Source organism: Telopea speciosissima, chromosome 11 (assembly GCF_018873765.1).
Source record: "Telopea speciosissima isolate NSW1024214 ecotype Mountain lineage chromosome 11, Tspe_v1, whole genome shotgun sequence".
NCBI lineage: Eukaryota > Viridiplantae > Streptophyta > Magnoliopsida > Proteales > Proteaceae > Telopea > Telopea speciosissima.
In genome coordinates this window covers 44,712,649-44,727,361 of record NC_057926.1, presented here as the reverse complement: position 1 = coordinate 44,727,361, position 14,713 = coordinate 44,712,649, and the positions used below count along the sequence as shown (strand labels likewise).

Genomic DNA, 14,713 nt, shown 5'->3' with positions numbered 1-14,713 from the left:
TACTAGATTTTTTGTTCCTGAAACCATTACATCTAGACAAACTAAATCCATCTACCAGACTTTTATAAGGAACCTAAAACTAATCTAAAATTACATAAAGTAATATATTAAAATCCCATAAAAATAAAAATAAAAAGCCTATGTACAGTATACAGATATGACCATTGTTCAGAGAGTAATACCCCTTCAATTGATAACTTAATAGATAACATGAGGAGGGAGTTTAAGAGGAAGATCTATAACCTGTTTGCCCAAAAACTAGCAGATCCTGTTTAGGATGAATTCACTTCTTAGTGAACCACTGGAATCCCATTTTCAAATAACCACGTCTGGCTCAGATAAGCTCCCTGTGAAATTCACTTTACAGCATTCCGGAAACCTCAACCCAGCCTGCTCACAAACCACCTTTGTAACAAGTGGGCAAGACCTCACATCAAGATACTCCAGCATTTTGCATGACTCTAAAAGCATACTTATCCCCAAAACAGTAATTTTCGGACAGTTACTGATCTTCAAAATTTTCAAAGACATGTCCTGACCCCCACTCCCCAACACCTGAAAAGCTGTATCTGACACCTTCTCACAGCACCCAATATCAAGGGCCTCTAGATTTTTACATTGGGAGAGTACACTGCTCAGGGAAGAATCAGAAAGATTCAGACACCAATCCATCCGCAAGTTCTTCAGATTACCACAATAAGCAGATGCAAGGCTCTTAATAGATTCATTGGTAATGTTCCTACAGCCCCCAACAACAAGAGTCTCAAGATTCTTGCAGCACTGAGTCAAGGAAAATATAGAATCATCTCCAACTTCGTAGCAATCCAGCAACTTTAAAGTCCTCAGAGAAGAACAAGCTTTGGATACACTAGTAACCCCAATATCTCCAACGTTGCTGCATTTGTTGACGTCTAAAACCTTGATATGATGACAACCATCAACTAGGCTTGTGAGACCTGAGTCAGTTATGTTGGTGCATCCTTCTAGTCCCAACTCTTCTAGCTTATGACAATTCTTGGAAAGGGCTGTTAATAGTCCATCAGTAATGTATCTACAACCCATAAGATGCAAACTTCTCAAGCTGCCACAGCCCTCAGCAATGGCTGTCAGTCCAGTGTCTGTCAACTTTCTGCAATACGAGACATCCAATGATTGTAAACAGGAAAGGCCATTTCCGAGTGCCACCATTCCAGCATCTGTAATACCTGTACAATAGCCAAAAAGGAAATAAGCAAACTGCAGCAGGGACTGAGAACTGCAATTAAGGTCAAGAATATTAAGCATGAATTAAGTTCTTGAAAAATACGTGGAAATAAATCTTAACGGAGAAAAATGAAATCTTCTTATTGCAAGGAACAAAAGAATGAATGAATATATAGAAGGACAAACAAGAACAAGAAAGTGGCTTTTTATGTATCCATACCAAACAGAGGTTAATATTCATATAGTGGACCAATTCTTGGTCAGGTTAATAAGACCAGACAAAGACAACCTGGAGCATAGTTATTTTTGTTTATTTACCCCTTTTTTTTTTGAGGGGGGGGGGAGAGAGAGAGAGAGAGAAAGAGAGATGGTTAACCTCGTCCTTTTCTGTAAGCTAATCTTCAGCTTTACATCAAATAGTAGAGTTCTGAGACATTTTCATTCTAATTTCACTCAGGCCAGTCCAAGGCAAGTTACCTGGACATTGCAAGGATAGGTTGTACTTAAGAGCGAAGTGTTGTACATGGATATATAGTTGTGACAAGTAGGCGACCGATCACCACATTGTTCAAGAAGCCCAAACAAAATATAGGGGGGAAAGACAGGAAAAATGAGGGAAATGAGGGAACAGGAAGAAAAAGGAGGAAATAAGGAGAAAAACCAAAGAGAATGGAAAATAAGAAGCAGTAGTAGCTGCCACTACCACCATCATCCAAGAAGGAGGAGGTAAGTACCAGGAACTCACACTGAAACCACCACCTCCTCTTCCGCCATCAACATCAAAGAGGAAGAAGGAAATCAAATGGGTTTCGTTTGTTAAATTGACCTTAAAGAATATACTTTTTTATTTCTTACGTTGCCCCCTTCATTGTAAAAGAAATAAAATTTAATTTTACATATAACCCCTGATTCAGCAGCTAAGTACAAGCTACAGTACCAGAGAAGGAAAAAGGCAAGTTCAGAATCCTACTCTCTAGGGATCCTATTCCTATTCTCTCAGAGAAATTTATTCCTAGTCAGAATCCTATTCTCTGTGGGAAGCCTATTTCTAGTCTGAATCTTACTCCTATTCTGATTTAGACTTCTGCTTTCAGTTTCTTTTCCTGTTTTGTTCTAGTTCAGGCTAAGTTAGGACTTTATAAGTCAAATCCTAGAATTATTAAGAATTTGAACCCAGAATCCAGATTACATTCTAAAGTCTATGTTCTGTTCTAGAGTCATAGTTTATGTAGAAATTTCAAATATTAGTCTGTTTTGACTATTCCAAGTAGTAGTTTAACTTCTACGTCAGTGTATGAATTCTATAAATAGATGTAGTGGCCTATGGCCATATACACAAATTTCAAGTAATAAGAAGTTCGGTGCTGTTCAGGTTCTGTGGATTTCAGACCATACTCTTGTGGATTCAGGAGTAATTAGCTGTTGTGGATTCAGCAGCAAAACTTTGGATTCCAGGTGAGGCTCTGGTGGATTCCAAGCTTGCAGATTAGCCATCACTTCGGGTCAAAGCACTAAAAGAGAAGGACAGGGAAACACAGTGGCATGGGAGCCACAGGACCCAGGAGGGAGAAAGATGATGTACGGGATACGATGGATTCCTTATCTGGTTTGCTGTTCTATTTTTATTCTATCCCTCTTCTATCATTCTATCAATTTCAGGTCAGGTTTCTTGAACTTTAAACCCTGCAATCTATGTTCTGCTATCACTTTCAGTTTCAGGTTCAGTTTGTTATTAGATAGAACATCTGTTATCAAACTGAATACTGGCAATAATCTATAAAACTTTACCATCGATTTATCATTTTGAACCGTAGATTTCAGTTTCTGTTTAAAACCCTGATTTCTAATCAATTTTCAAGTTTTCCATTTTAATTCTACTTTTTCAAATTCTTCTATTTCAAGTTCTGATGTGCCTAATTAATTTGGGTTTCTAAAAGTGAATCTGATTTCTGCTTGCTATTTAATCAATTAACTTAGATAATTATTCACTTGCTGTTTTGAACCCTGATTACTGTTTTGAACCCTGAAACCTCTGGCATCGACTCTGAATTCCTGGGTCATTTTCTAATTTCCTAGTTAAAGTAGGACAGCCCCATTGCTCAAGATCCAGCTGTCAGATCTGGACCATACTTTGCAGACCTATTCTACCTTTTAAATTGACCCTTCAACTAGACTTCCAGACTGATCTGATCCATTTTGATTAAGTTATTAAACTTTCTCTTATTCTGGTTGTGTTCCTTTTCCCTACGATTCTGTTGCATCAATTGGTATCAGAACTACGGATTGCATTGGAGAAATTATTGTCACTTTAAACCAGTCAGTTGAAACGGTGAAAAGATTTTCAGAAGATGTTACTTTTATGAAGCACTAAAGAGGAAGTACGGCTGAAAACAGAACCCATTCCAGGAGGTACAAAGAGCAAACTGAGTTAATTCATATGGCACAATCAAAGGAAGATGAGGGGAAAATGGTAAAAGATAAGTAGCCTGAAATCAAAGACTTCACTTTTTCAATTGAATCGACAAAAGAAGATCCAGTTGGCCCACTGATTATAGAGGAATTTAGGATTCAATATGAAAATCAGGTTCTTTGCAGTACAGACGAATCCCCTTCACTTCAAAAGCTAGAGTCTACAGTTGAAGATAAAGTTGAAGGCAGTGCTGGGAAGTTAAAGAAGATAGCAACAAGAAGGATGATGCAACAGTACAAGAGAGGCCATGATTGAGGAAGACTTAAAGAACATAAGAAGTCCTGACTCCTGACTATCCAAAATATTGTTCTTATTGTTGAAGAAATAGAGTTCATGATACCACCTTAATTCTTTGATGAGAAGACTCCCAGGTTGCATATTTTTTTACTATCGTCCGAGTGCCATCACAATTATGTTTTGGGCTGAAGCCTGAAGATGGATGCTACCTACCAATGTTGGTTGTGTTTGTCACTTCAAAACTCATGGCGAGTTTTTCAAGCCAGGGAAAATTGATGCAGCTAGGCACAAGTATCAGAGAAGGAAAAAAGGCAAGGCCAGAATCCTGGTCTATCAAGGAATCCTATTCCTAAGAGGATCTTATTTCTAGATAGAGTCCTGTTCTCTCTGGGAATCCTATTCCTAATTTAAATCTTTCTCCTAGTCAGATTTGGAGTTTTGTTTTCAATATCTTTTCCTGTTTTTACTATGTTATTTGTCCTATTTCAGGTTGGATCAGGATTCTAAAAGTCTTGTCCTGTTTTGAGTTAGACTTCATTACCCCCCCCCCTCTTTCAAAATCACATCTTAAAGGAAAAGGTGCCATATTTTTCATCTAAAATCCCCTTGGTATATGCATGCCTTAGTCCCCTAGGTGCCCGTCTGGCGCCAAGGTGACGAGGTATCTGGCCACCCTAGGTTCACCTTGGTGCTATGAAATTGTAAGCGTCTATGTAAAACAGGTTCAAATAATGTCCTCCCTGATTAAAAATTTAAAAAAAAAAAACACAGCAAACACATGTATAGCCTGACGTGTTTTAAGGACATTCAACCTCAATGCTTCTAGGGGACTTAATAAATTGACTCATTTCTGTTACCTATAAACCTTTGACCAAAGACAGCATAAGCCAAAATAACTAAGCAAATTTTCCAGCAACCCTATCATAGTTACCAATCAATCGCATTGTAACAAAATTAACAGCAAAAAAATTACAAAGAAAAAGAATAAAAGAGATAAACATTTGTAGATAAAGCTAAATGGAATGATTAGGTAAAATCAAACCAAGCAAAGGAGCATCATCCTGATAAAAGCAATTCACCAAGACAACCCATATTTCTCCCCAACTGGAGCTAAGAAAGCTTTACTAAAAAATCTCCAAAGCGAGTTCTCTTCCTAATGCATAATAAAACTTAGTTTAATCAAATTCCCGAGATCATTCCAAACTAAAAATACCTCTAAATAGGGCCAACTGTCAAAATATTCAATAACTTTGCGCAATCAAACCAAACAAAATACCACCTTTATCCACATTGAAACGCAAATTCACCAAAAACACAACGCAAAGTCCAATCTTTTCCCTACAGACAACAAAATTTTCACAATAACGACTAGCCAAAAGACAAAGAAGCTACCTTTACAGTTCCGTAGACTTAAAACCTGCAAGCAACTAAAACCAGCAGCGACAACGGCGAGATCAGAATCAGTTACTCCCGGATAGAACGACCGAGAGACAGACTGCGAGAGATCTAATTCGACAAGACGAGTGAACCTAGTCGCCATTTTCTGAAGCATCAAGGGACCCGCACGAGCACAGACCTTCCTCCTCTCCGTACTCTGTAAATGAAGCCATTTCTTACAGACCAATCCGAAACACTCCTTATCCTTATCGTCCTGTAACTTGGACAGAATCGATCGTAGTTCATCGTCTGTGAGGACTTCGTTGATACAAATGCCGCTGATTTCATCAGTATGCTCAAGCTTCGCCATCAGAGATCGAAACCCCAACCCTAATCAGCTTCGTCCGTTGCGCAGAGAGAGAGAGAACGAAAAGCTGAAGCGGATTAGGATCAATCTGATCTTAGAAGCTCTCCTCTGTGGAATCTGTGGATAAGAAGCACAGAGACATATTAGAGGCCGAGAGTGGGAAAATTATCACCTCCAGTTTGTTGACCGGCCCAGTTCCCAGTTCCTCTACTAGGGGATGGTGGATCCCACCCGAACAGAGTGTTTGGGCATGGATAGAGAGGTCATTTCAACCCCCTTTGTTAGAGGAACTGGGGAACTGGATCGGGCAGCCAACTCGAGAGTGACGTCTCTTAGTACCACTGTAACGCAAAGTGCATATATATATATAAGACCCAGCTGGCTTAGCCCATGTTGGACTCTTTTCAAATTTACACAAATACCCTCTTACGTATTTATAATTGAGGTTCCATTTGATTCATTAATTAACAAATCGTTTATCTAAAGAAATCAATAATGAATAAAAAGGGAGAGTATTCCTGAACGTACAAGCAAGCATCAACATGGATGGGATTTTCGCATTTCATTGGGTAAGGTGGTCATTTCACGTCATCTTCCTCTTCATCTATTGAATAAGTAGATCACAACATATATCTCTTTGAAAAGACTACCTACGAGGCTAGCTGGATAAGTTGAGGAGGCACAGGAAAGTTGTTTGGTGGAACGGAACCTTATAGAAAAAAAGTTGGAGAGGATGATCGTAGATCACTAGTGGAAAACCTAACAAACTTCAACAAAAACCTACGATTTGTTATGCAATGGCATAGAACTCATTTGTTCCAAGCCTAGACATTACCCAAGCAAAGACCATTTCTAGCTTAAACACCCCTTTGCATCTAACACTCTGTCAAGGGTCACAATTCTGTTCTTTTTTTCTAAAAACAATAATAATGCGGCCAAATGTTCTCTGTGACGGGGGTGCAGGATGCGCCCAGACACATGGAGGTGGGCAAAATGATTGCCCTGCCCCCTAAATGGCCGCTCCATGTGTTTGGAAGTAGCCTGCACTCCCAGATAGAGAACAATCATCCTAATTATAAATTGAGAGAAAGAATGCTACTTGGGCGTGTGCACTGCCCTGGACATGGGAGCATGCAAAATGACCACTGCACCCCCATGGAAGGCAAAAATTTCTAGGGGCATAGTGGTCTTTTTGCACGCCCTTGTGACTGGGTGAAGGGGCAGCAAACCACACGCGCCCAAATAGCATTCACTTTCCCTAATAAATTTATTGTGTGAGAGTTCAGACACCTATATAAGAGTGTCAAAACCAAGTCGAATCTGTTTATCGCAGTCGAACCGAACCGTTTAAATGAGAACCCACAAATCGTTTTTTGAAATTGTTTATTTAAATGGTTTGATTCCATTTGAAGTTTTGAACCATGAAATTCTACAGTTTGAAACCATTTTTGGTAAATAACGTTTAAGACCGTTTAATATTGTATTCTTGTCTCGAGTCAATTTGTTTGTTGTAGTTTTTTCGTGTACATTTACCATGACAATTAGACAATATTAGATTTATTTTTTTTCCCCTGAGATAGCAATTTAGATTATTAAATGTCAAATTATGGCTGTAACGGAATGATTCAATCATGTGTTGGTTGAAAATGAATTTCCTTCTCTACCACATTCATTTTGGCTAGAAATAAGAGTGCTTGGATTTCAATGCAAATGGTTATTAAAACTGTTTATAAGTTTATCCCTAACCTGTAATGAAATCAAAATCAAAACCGTTTAATAAAGCCATGATTTGTTTCTCTAGAGTTCCAAAAGCGAGCATGATGTCGTTATGAACACAAAGTCCCAAGGTATGGAACCCGAGAAAGAGGCTGGCTCAGCTTAAATGGGATTCGATAGCTTCTTTATGGTCTAACATTCTTGTCAATACATTATTCTCATTCTGCTCCGGATTGTAATCTTTAATAAAGAATATCGCTCCATGAACAAAGGCTCCTGTCATGATGAATCCAGCAATGTATTGATGATGAGTATATAATGCAACTTGAATAGTAAAGTCTTGTGCTATGAATGCATAAGTAGGTAAAGAGTACATGTGTTGAGCTACCAAAGAAGTAATAACCCCAAAGCAGGTGTACTTAGATGCTACCCTCTTGACTACAAGTCTAAACCAACAGTAGATAACAGATGAAAGCTTCCAATGAATGAAATAATAAAAAGGTCCATTGAAGACTAAGTGAGAGATATCAGCAATTGTCCAGGATATTAACTTCTTGTTGAAGCTGTTCATCTCTTGATACATCAAACAATGCAAGTGGTTGAATAACAGGTGACACATGAATCAGCCAAATTCACAGCCAACTCCGATATTTCCAATGTTTCGCAGAATCTGCAGCAAGTATCTTGATTCCTTGGAGCAAGGCCCTGCACTCTCTCCAATCAGACCTAGCCCTTCAGTTCAACAAAGGATACAACTGTACAGTTCAAGAAAGCCTGGGTGCTTAATCTCTAATTCTGTCTCACATGCCACACAATTACGCTCTTTTTTTTTTCCAGGGAGAGTGGGGGAGGAGATTAAGCCTTGTGTCTCTCTTTTGCATTTTTTACCTACCATCAGAACATTTACTTAAGAACAAAGAAAGGAAAAGCAAAATATAGCACATTAGTGAGGAAGGTCCAAAAAAGGTTTCTTCTAGGCCACCCCTTCCCACATACTCAAATCAAGAATCAATTTTTTAATTAGTAGACCAACTTCCTTCTTACCAATCAAAAAACATTTTTTCTTTTTCTTTATTCTTGTGATGTGGATGAACAATGTGTCAATGTTTCATTTGATGTTTCATTCCCTTATCAAAATTTTGGATCCACATCCTAGCTTAATTTAGCTTTGTTCATTATAACATGCATCCAATTTGTACATTCATTGGTGCTCTCTTATTCCTTTTTTTTTTTTTGTTGGGGGAGGGGGGCGGTGTGTGGGGTGGGCAGAAGAGCTTGTTTCTTGTGACAAAACATGCATAGAGCAATCACAATTCCCAGTGACATTGGCACAGAGCCATAACCAGTGACTGAGAGAGCAAAATGTCCCTAAGAAAATATTCTGATCTGAATAAATATCGCTTTCTATGATAACTCCAACATTCAAGACATGAACACAGAATCTACTTCAGATTTAGAACAACAAGGGTTAACATCATTTGTAGGATATCTTTATGACGACTTCAAGTCATCAATGATTCCCTTATACGTTGTATCTTCTGATAAAATGGGCATCAATTCATCCTGATTTTGGAGACAACAAACAATTTAGCAAAATGGAACTCAATAATCTATGAGCAGAAGGTTGGCTGAGGAAGGATCATATTTGCATAGTTGTATCTTTGAAGTTTGATCCTCTCGTAGCTGTCTGCAATTTTGTATAGGGTGCAATGCTTGCCCTTTTTTCTTTCTTAAGTAAATTGTCATGATTATCTCGAAATAAAAGAAAATGAATAGAACCGTCATCTATTTTTGGCAGTAAATCCAGCAAAAGATTAAAACAATGGAATAGTAGATGCAATAGGCAACTCATCACTTCTCAATTTTCAATGATAAAATGGATATCATGCCTGAATATATTAAAGCTTTGCTCTATCGTTTTGTACAACAAATTTCCTAACCCCCCCTCAAAATAAAATAGCAAAAAAAAAAAAAAAAGTATATCATCTGTAATAAGGGTAGAGATAATTCTGCTTTGAATTTGACAACCTCTACACCAACAAATTTAACGAAGAAAATTTAGATTGAATGGGTATATCATCTGTAATAAGTATGACCTGACAGTGAAAAAATGATGGAAATGTATGCTTTGCTCAGTTAAGAAGAATGTTTACAAGCACAATCTTCCAAAAACTTTGTGAGCTGAGAAGTATAGAGGTTTGGATCATTTCTGAAATGATCAACATGGGGAGTAGAGAGAAAATTGCAAGCTCTGACCTCATGGCCAGCCCTTCGCTGATTCTCGATGAAGGATTCCACGGCTTCAGCTGGAATAACCCTATCCGCAGTGCTGTAGATGTATAACTGTGGACATCTTGGTTGTTTTGATGATAACAGATCCAGCACATCAGAAAGCCTCCTGTGTTATTCAATACAGAGAATTATTTACATTGAGATGTTAATCCAAGACTGAAATTCTGAGTTGCAGAAAAATAGTTGCACATCATGCAACATTACAAGTGTTGCTGGTTGGGTGATTTATAATAGAAAAATAAAAAATGGCTGAAGATAAGAAGTATGCTTGTCAACTCGAAAATCCAGAACCAGAGAATAGTTATGGCTCTCGATTCTGTAGATCTAGGTAAACATACCCCCCCACACCCACACACACACAAAAAAAAGCACTTCAAGCAAGACCCCCTTTGTCAAAACATTAGTAAAGAGCAACAAAGATGAAATCTAAACATATCCATTTAAGAGACTTTAACAAGGGGAAAGGCAAAGGTGAAATAATCAAGAAGGGTCAAATTACCTGTTAACTTTAGGAAGATTCAGAACTACCTCGAAGAACTTCTCCAAAACAAGAAGCAAAGCTGTTTCAGTCACAGCAGGTTTGTGTTCCTCACTTTTGCCACTACCACTTACCTCCACACCAGAATCAGCACCAGCCAGTCCTTTTGTTGCAATACTCTGCTTTTTCAAAAATGCAGCAGAAAAACCAGAAGCCCAGACCTGGAAGATTAAAGTAGAAAAAAAGATGTGATTTAGCATTACTAAACAAGTTTTCGAAAGGGAAAAAAAGGCATAGTGCCCCTCCATATGCTCATGGGATGGACAAACAACGGAAATATGAGCTGCAAAGTATGGTTTTCAAAGGAATTCAGTACATAACAAAGTGACAGAAAAGTAAAGTTGGTAATTTTTCATTTAACAAGGCAAAGAAAATGGCAAAGGGAACAAAAACTAAACATTAGATGAATTAACCAGCAAGGATATGTAGAGTATTTGGCATGAGTTGAGACACGTGACATGTTCAAGAGGGAGAACAACAATCAACTAAAACTAGAATATACAACAAGATCTCGTTTATTTGAAAATCAATAACCATATCCTGCTGTTCAAACTCTACAAGGAAATTCAATTGACAGTGACACAAGACATAAGAACATTGCAATGGAATGTCCTTCTACCAAGTAAATCATTTACAAGGGACCCCATGCAGAGGTGAATGCATTCAATCTAATGCAGCCATGGCTCTGAACAAATATAACTAAGATCTGTATGTCCCTTACAGAACAAAGAAGCCACACAACATTTCAACAGGCTCATGCTAAATTCACTTCACTAATTGTTGTATATATCTCATTCTCATCTACCACGTTGGCAACAAATTTCATTCCAAAAGCAAAATTCTTTACCTGCGGGTCTGGAGCTGCAACAGGAGCTGAGTCAACAATGCAAGCCCTAATATTACCCATTAAAGTTGGATCCTGCTTCTGAAACTTCTCAAGAATAACCCCATACCTGTAACACAGACATCAAATGAAAACAAATATGTTTAAAAGGCAATAATTAATAGACTAAACTTGTGAGCGAGCTAGTGAGACAGAGACTCACGTCAACCAGCCAGTATTGCTAAAAGTGTGAAATACGAGATTTTTCCCATGTTCTTCCTCTAACCAACCAGCTAGATGGTTCGCAAGCAACTCTATGTCCTGTTCAGCTTTCTCACCAACCTGGTAACTGAGGATCTCAGCCATCGAGAAAGTAAAGGTAATGGCATGGAACCCCCTTGATGTATACCAATCTGCATATCTCTTCAGATGCTTCTGCTTGGCCCCCAGCCATCCAAGTAAAACAACCACCGTTCTAGACTTTTTAAATGAACATTCTGAATTACCAGAAGCCCCATAAGCATTTGGGTCTGGTAAATGCCATCTGTACAGAACCTCAGAGGGTGATGAAGGACTGCAGTGTATAAATTCAGATGCCTTCGGTGCTTTGGCCAAATCCGCAGACTGATACGATGTTACAAGAACAGGAGGAGAAGCAACAGAAGTCGAAAGTGAATTGAACCATGAACTCGAAGCATTTGGAAAACCAGAATAAGGAACTGGGTAGTTAATGCTAGGTACAGGTTTCTGGACTCTTGTCACAAATGACAAGTTTCTGAGATTAGAAACAGAAATCCAAGAAACCCATGACCTTGGTTCCTCTACTGAACTTTGATAAGAAGAATTCAATGTTTCTGAGGAGAAACAAGGATCCGATGACTTGGTAGGAGAGAATCTATCAGCTAGATCAGCAGTAACAGCAGAAACAGCAGTTACAGCAACAGCAGCTGCTGCAGTTAGAGGTCTCTGAAGGATTCCAGACATGGAACCCATTGTGGAGAAGATTGGATTGTCTCATAACAAATATCAAGCAATCTTCATGTAACTAAGAGGAGGTAGTCGAAAGGAATCTAATGAACCAACAACACAGTAGCTTCTTCAATGTGAATCACCAGCTTGAACCCATTTCATTAATTTAAAGTGATAGTTAAAAAGGGCCAAGCCATTATAAAGTTCAAAGGTTCCTGCATAGTTGGAGATGAGACATTACTGCCAAGTTTTAGTTATTTTTAATCCCAAAAAAAATTAAATATTCAAGTTGCATAAGAAATATCGAAGAAAAATTCTTGTTGTCGTCTTCTCATACCAATCTCCTGAAAAGGCAGAAATCCTAAAGAAGACAAGATGCTTGTTCAGGATAAGAAAATGGGCTGTCAAGATATCCTGCTCTATCTTGACAGCCCTGCCTTTATCTCAATCTCCCCTCTTCTTCCTGCAAAATAATGCAAAATAATGGTGGAGAAATTAAATTTAGCATTCAAAATGTCAACCTAAAAAAAAAAAACTAGAATAAAAATTCACCAATGAGTTGAGAAAAAATTTATAAATTCGAAAAACTATAGAACAGCCATTTTTAAATCTTGCCAGGGGAAAAGTATTAAATGATTTGACCAGTAACGGTTCGGTAGAGGACAACGTAATGGAGGAGAATGAATGAAATGACTATTTTGTCCTTGTCTCTGATATAACTCCATAATACGATAGAGCAAGAGCTCAAGTAAGAACAATCAGACAACCCTAAATCCAAGTGCAATGAAAGTCTAAAACGATAGATATGCTTATTTCTCCACCAATTCAAGAAGGTTTACAGGTGAAATTAGAAAATTTATTGTCTTGGAAATCAAGAAACGAATGAGGGATCTCGTCTCAAATCCAAAGACGACACAAATCCTTAACAAAAATCATAAAACCCTAGAAAGCAAAAGAAACCTTCAAATGACCATGAAATCGAAAAAGAAAAAAAAAACCCAGAAACCCAATATCCAAAGTCACCGAAGGAGCGACAAGAAAGCATAAAAAAATAAAATTTTATTACCTATAAAACCCCCAGAAAATCAAAAGGAACGAAACCCAGATGAGGAAAGAAGCGAACATATATATAGTGAAGATATATGAAAATACACCAGCAGAATGGTGTTTATAATGGTGAGAATTGGAGGGTAGAGTTTTTTCTGAAAATCAGCTGGCTTGCACTTTATTTTCTGATATGGCGTGCTCTTTCCGTAATGTTAGTTAATTCTGGAATAACTCTTTTAGCCTACCGATTCCGAGAAAGGTGGAGGAATGGAAGAGAATCCCAATATCTAATTCTCTCTCTATAACTCTGTAACAACTTGCCCAAGTTGTAATTATGCCCAACCCTCTTGTTAAAACCAAAAAAATAAAGATCCTTGTTAAGAAAATTGAAAGCTAAAGTTATCTTCACCGCTTCATGGATTATTGGAGGAACTGTGGGAAGCAGGCAGCGATTTTGTTGGACGGGAATATTCCTATGCATGTTCTTTGCAGTAAAAATGGGAATTCTTTGGTTTTTTGTTTCTCAAAAAAAAATCCCATATCTAGTGGGTATTGGTGAAGGGAAGGGGTATCTAAAATTGATGGGTCTTTTTATCACTTCACTACATTGCATTGTTTTAGGGAAATTATCAACGCCACCCCCTGGGGTGTGTCAATAGTTTAAGGTACTCACACAAAAGTATGGAATTTATTAGTGGCTTCCTCATTTAGAAGAAAAAAAAAAACTACACACACCCCTCTACAGCTGATTATTATCCTCTCTAATTCCTAGAGTGTGGCAGTGTGGCAATGCTAGATGGAGATGTTAACACCTGATAGCTGTCGCATCCAACGGTCCAAATTCATTGACATGGACGGTTGGATGCAACAGCTGCCAAATGTTGACATCTCCACCTACCACTACTTCACTGCCACACTATAAGGAATTGGAGAGGATTATTTTCCACAGCTGTTAAGTTGTGGGATCAGCAAGTTAATCTTTTTTAAAAACAATTCTGCCATTATTAGTGTATGAATATCCTTTCAAATAAAAGAACCAAACACATCCGTTCTTCTTCCTCCCACCCCTCTCCCCCATACCCACTACTCTTCTCTACCTTACCCTCCCCAAAATTTAATTTGGAATCTTAGAGAGAGACAGAGGCCAGCCGACGGCGACCGCCAACAAGAGGGGAAGAAAGGGATGATGAGTAAAAGGAGGCACAGTCGGGGACCTATCGGAATGATTCACCTGATTCCTACTACGCATAGAGAGAGGAAGGGCAGCCATCGACCGCCGTTGGCAGAGGGGAAGAGAAAGATGAATTGATGACAAGAACTTTAACAAGAAGGGAAGCACGGCCGACGGCCTCGAGCATATGTGCTTGGTGTTCTCGGACCACTCGTTGCCGACGTCGATGATGTAGTTGTTCAATAATAATCGACTAGAAGAACTACTTCCTTTGAAGATCGGAATATCTTTAGTCCAACACAACTTTCACAGATCCGAGAGAAGATAGAGAAATCTCTAACTTTCCTCAACAGCCTCTTTCAACAAAGAAAGAAATCAAACCGAAAGTTCCTAGTCTGCGGCTTGAATCAGGATCTCGTGTTCACGAATAGAAACCCTAACTTGCATTTTCTTCTTACTGATTTAATAGAAAATTTCCCAAATTGAATCCAATTTCATCAAGA

The 14,713-nt window shown here is 38.4% G+C and overlaps 2 protein-coding genes across 2 annotated transcripts; both read right to left on the bottom strand.

The window, feature by feature from the left end:
* Positions 1 to 252: 252 nt before the first annotated feature.
* LOC122646702 (F-box/LRR-repeat protein 4-like) lies at positions 253 to 5,759 on the bottom strand. The gene is made up of 2 exons (XM_043840304.1): positions 5,303 to 5,759; positions 253 to 1,205 (listed from the first exon to the last, which is right to left on the bottom strand). Exons 1-2 carry the CDS (start codon positions 5,655 to 5,657, stop codon positions 316 to 318), a joined length of 1,245 nt encoding a protein of 414 aa, XP_043696239.1. The 5' UTR covers positions 5,658 to 5,759; the 3' UTR covers positions 253 to 315.
* Positions 5,760 to 9,360: 3,601 nt separating this feature from the next.
* Positions 9,361 to 12,158, bottom strand: LOC122644595 (transmembrane protein 53-like). The gene is made up of 4 exons (XM_043837976.1): positions 11,247 to 12,158; positions 11,048 to 11,153; positions 10,162 to 10,361; positions 9,361 to 9,768 (listed from the first exon to the last, which is right to left on the bottom strand). The coding sequence occupies exons 1-4, from the start codon at positions 12,014 to 12,016 to the stop codon at positions 9,507 to 9,509; spliced, it is 1,338 nt and encodes a 445-aa protein (XP_043693911.1). The 5' UTR covers positions 12,017 to 12,158; the 3' UTR covers positions 9,361 to 9,506.
* Between the last annotated feature and the right edge of the window lie 2,555 nt (positions 12,159 to 14,713).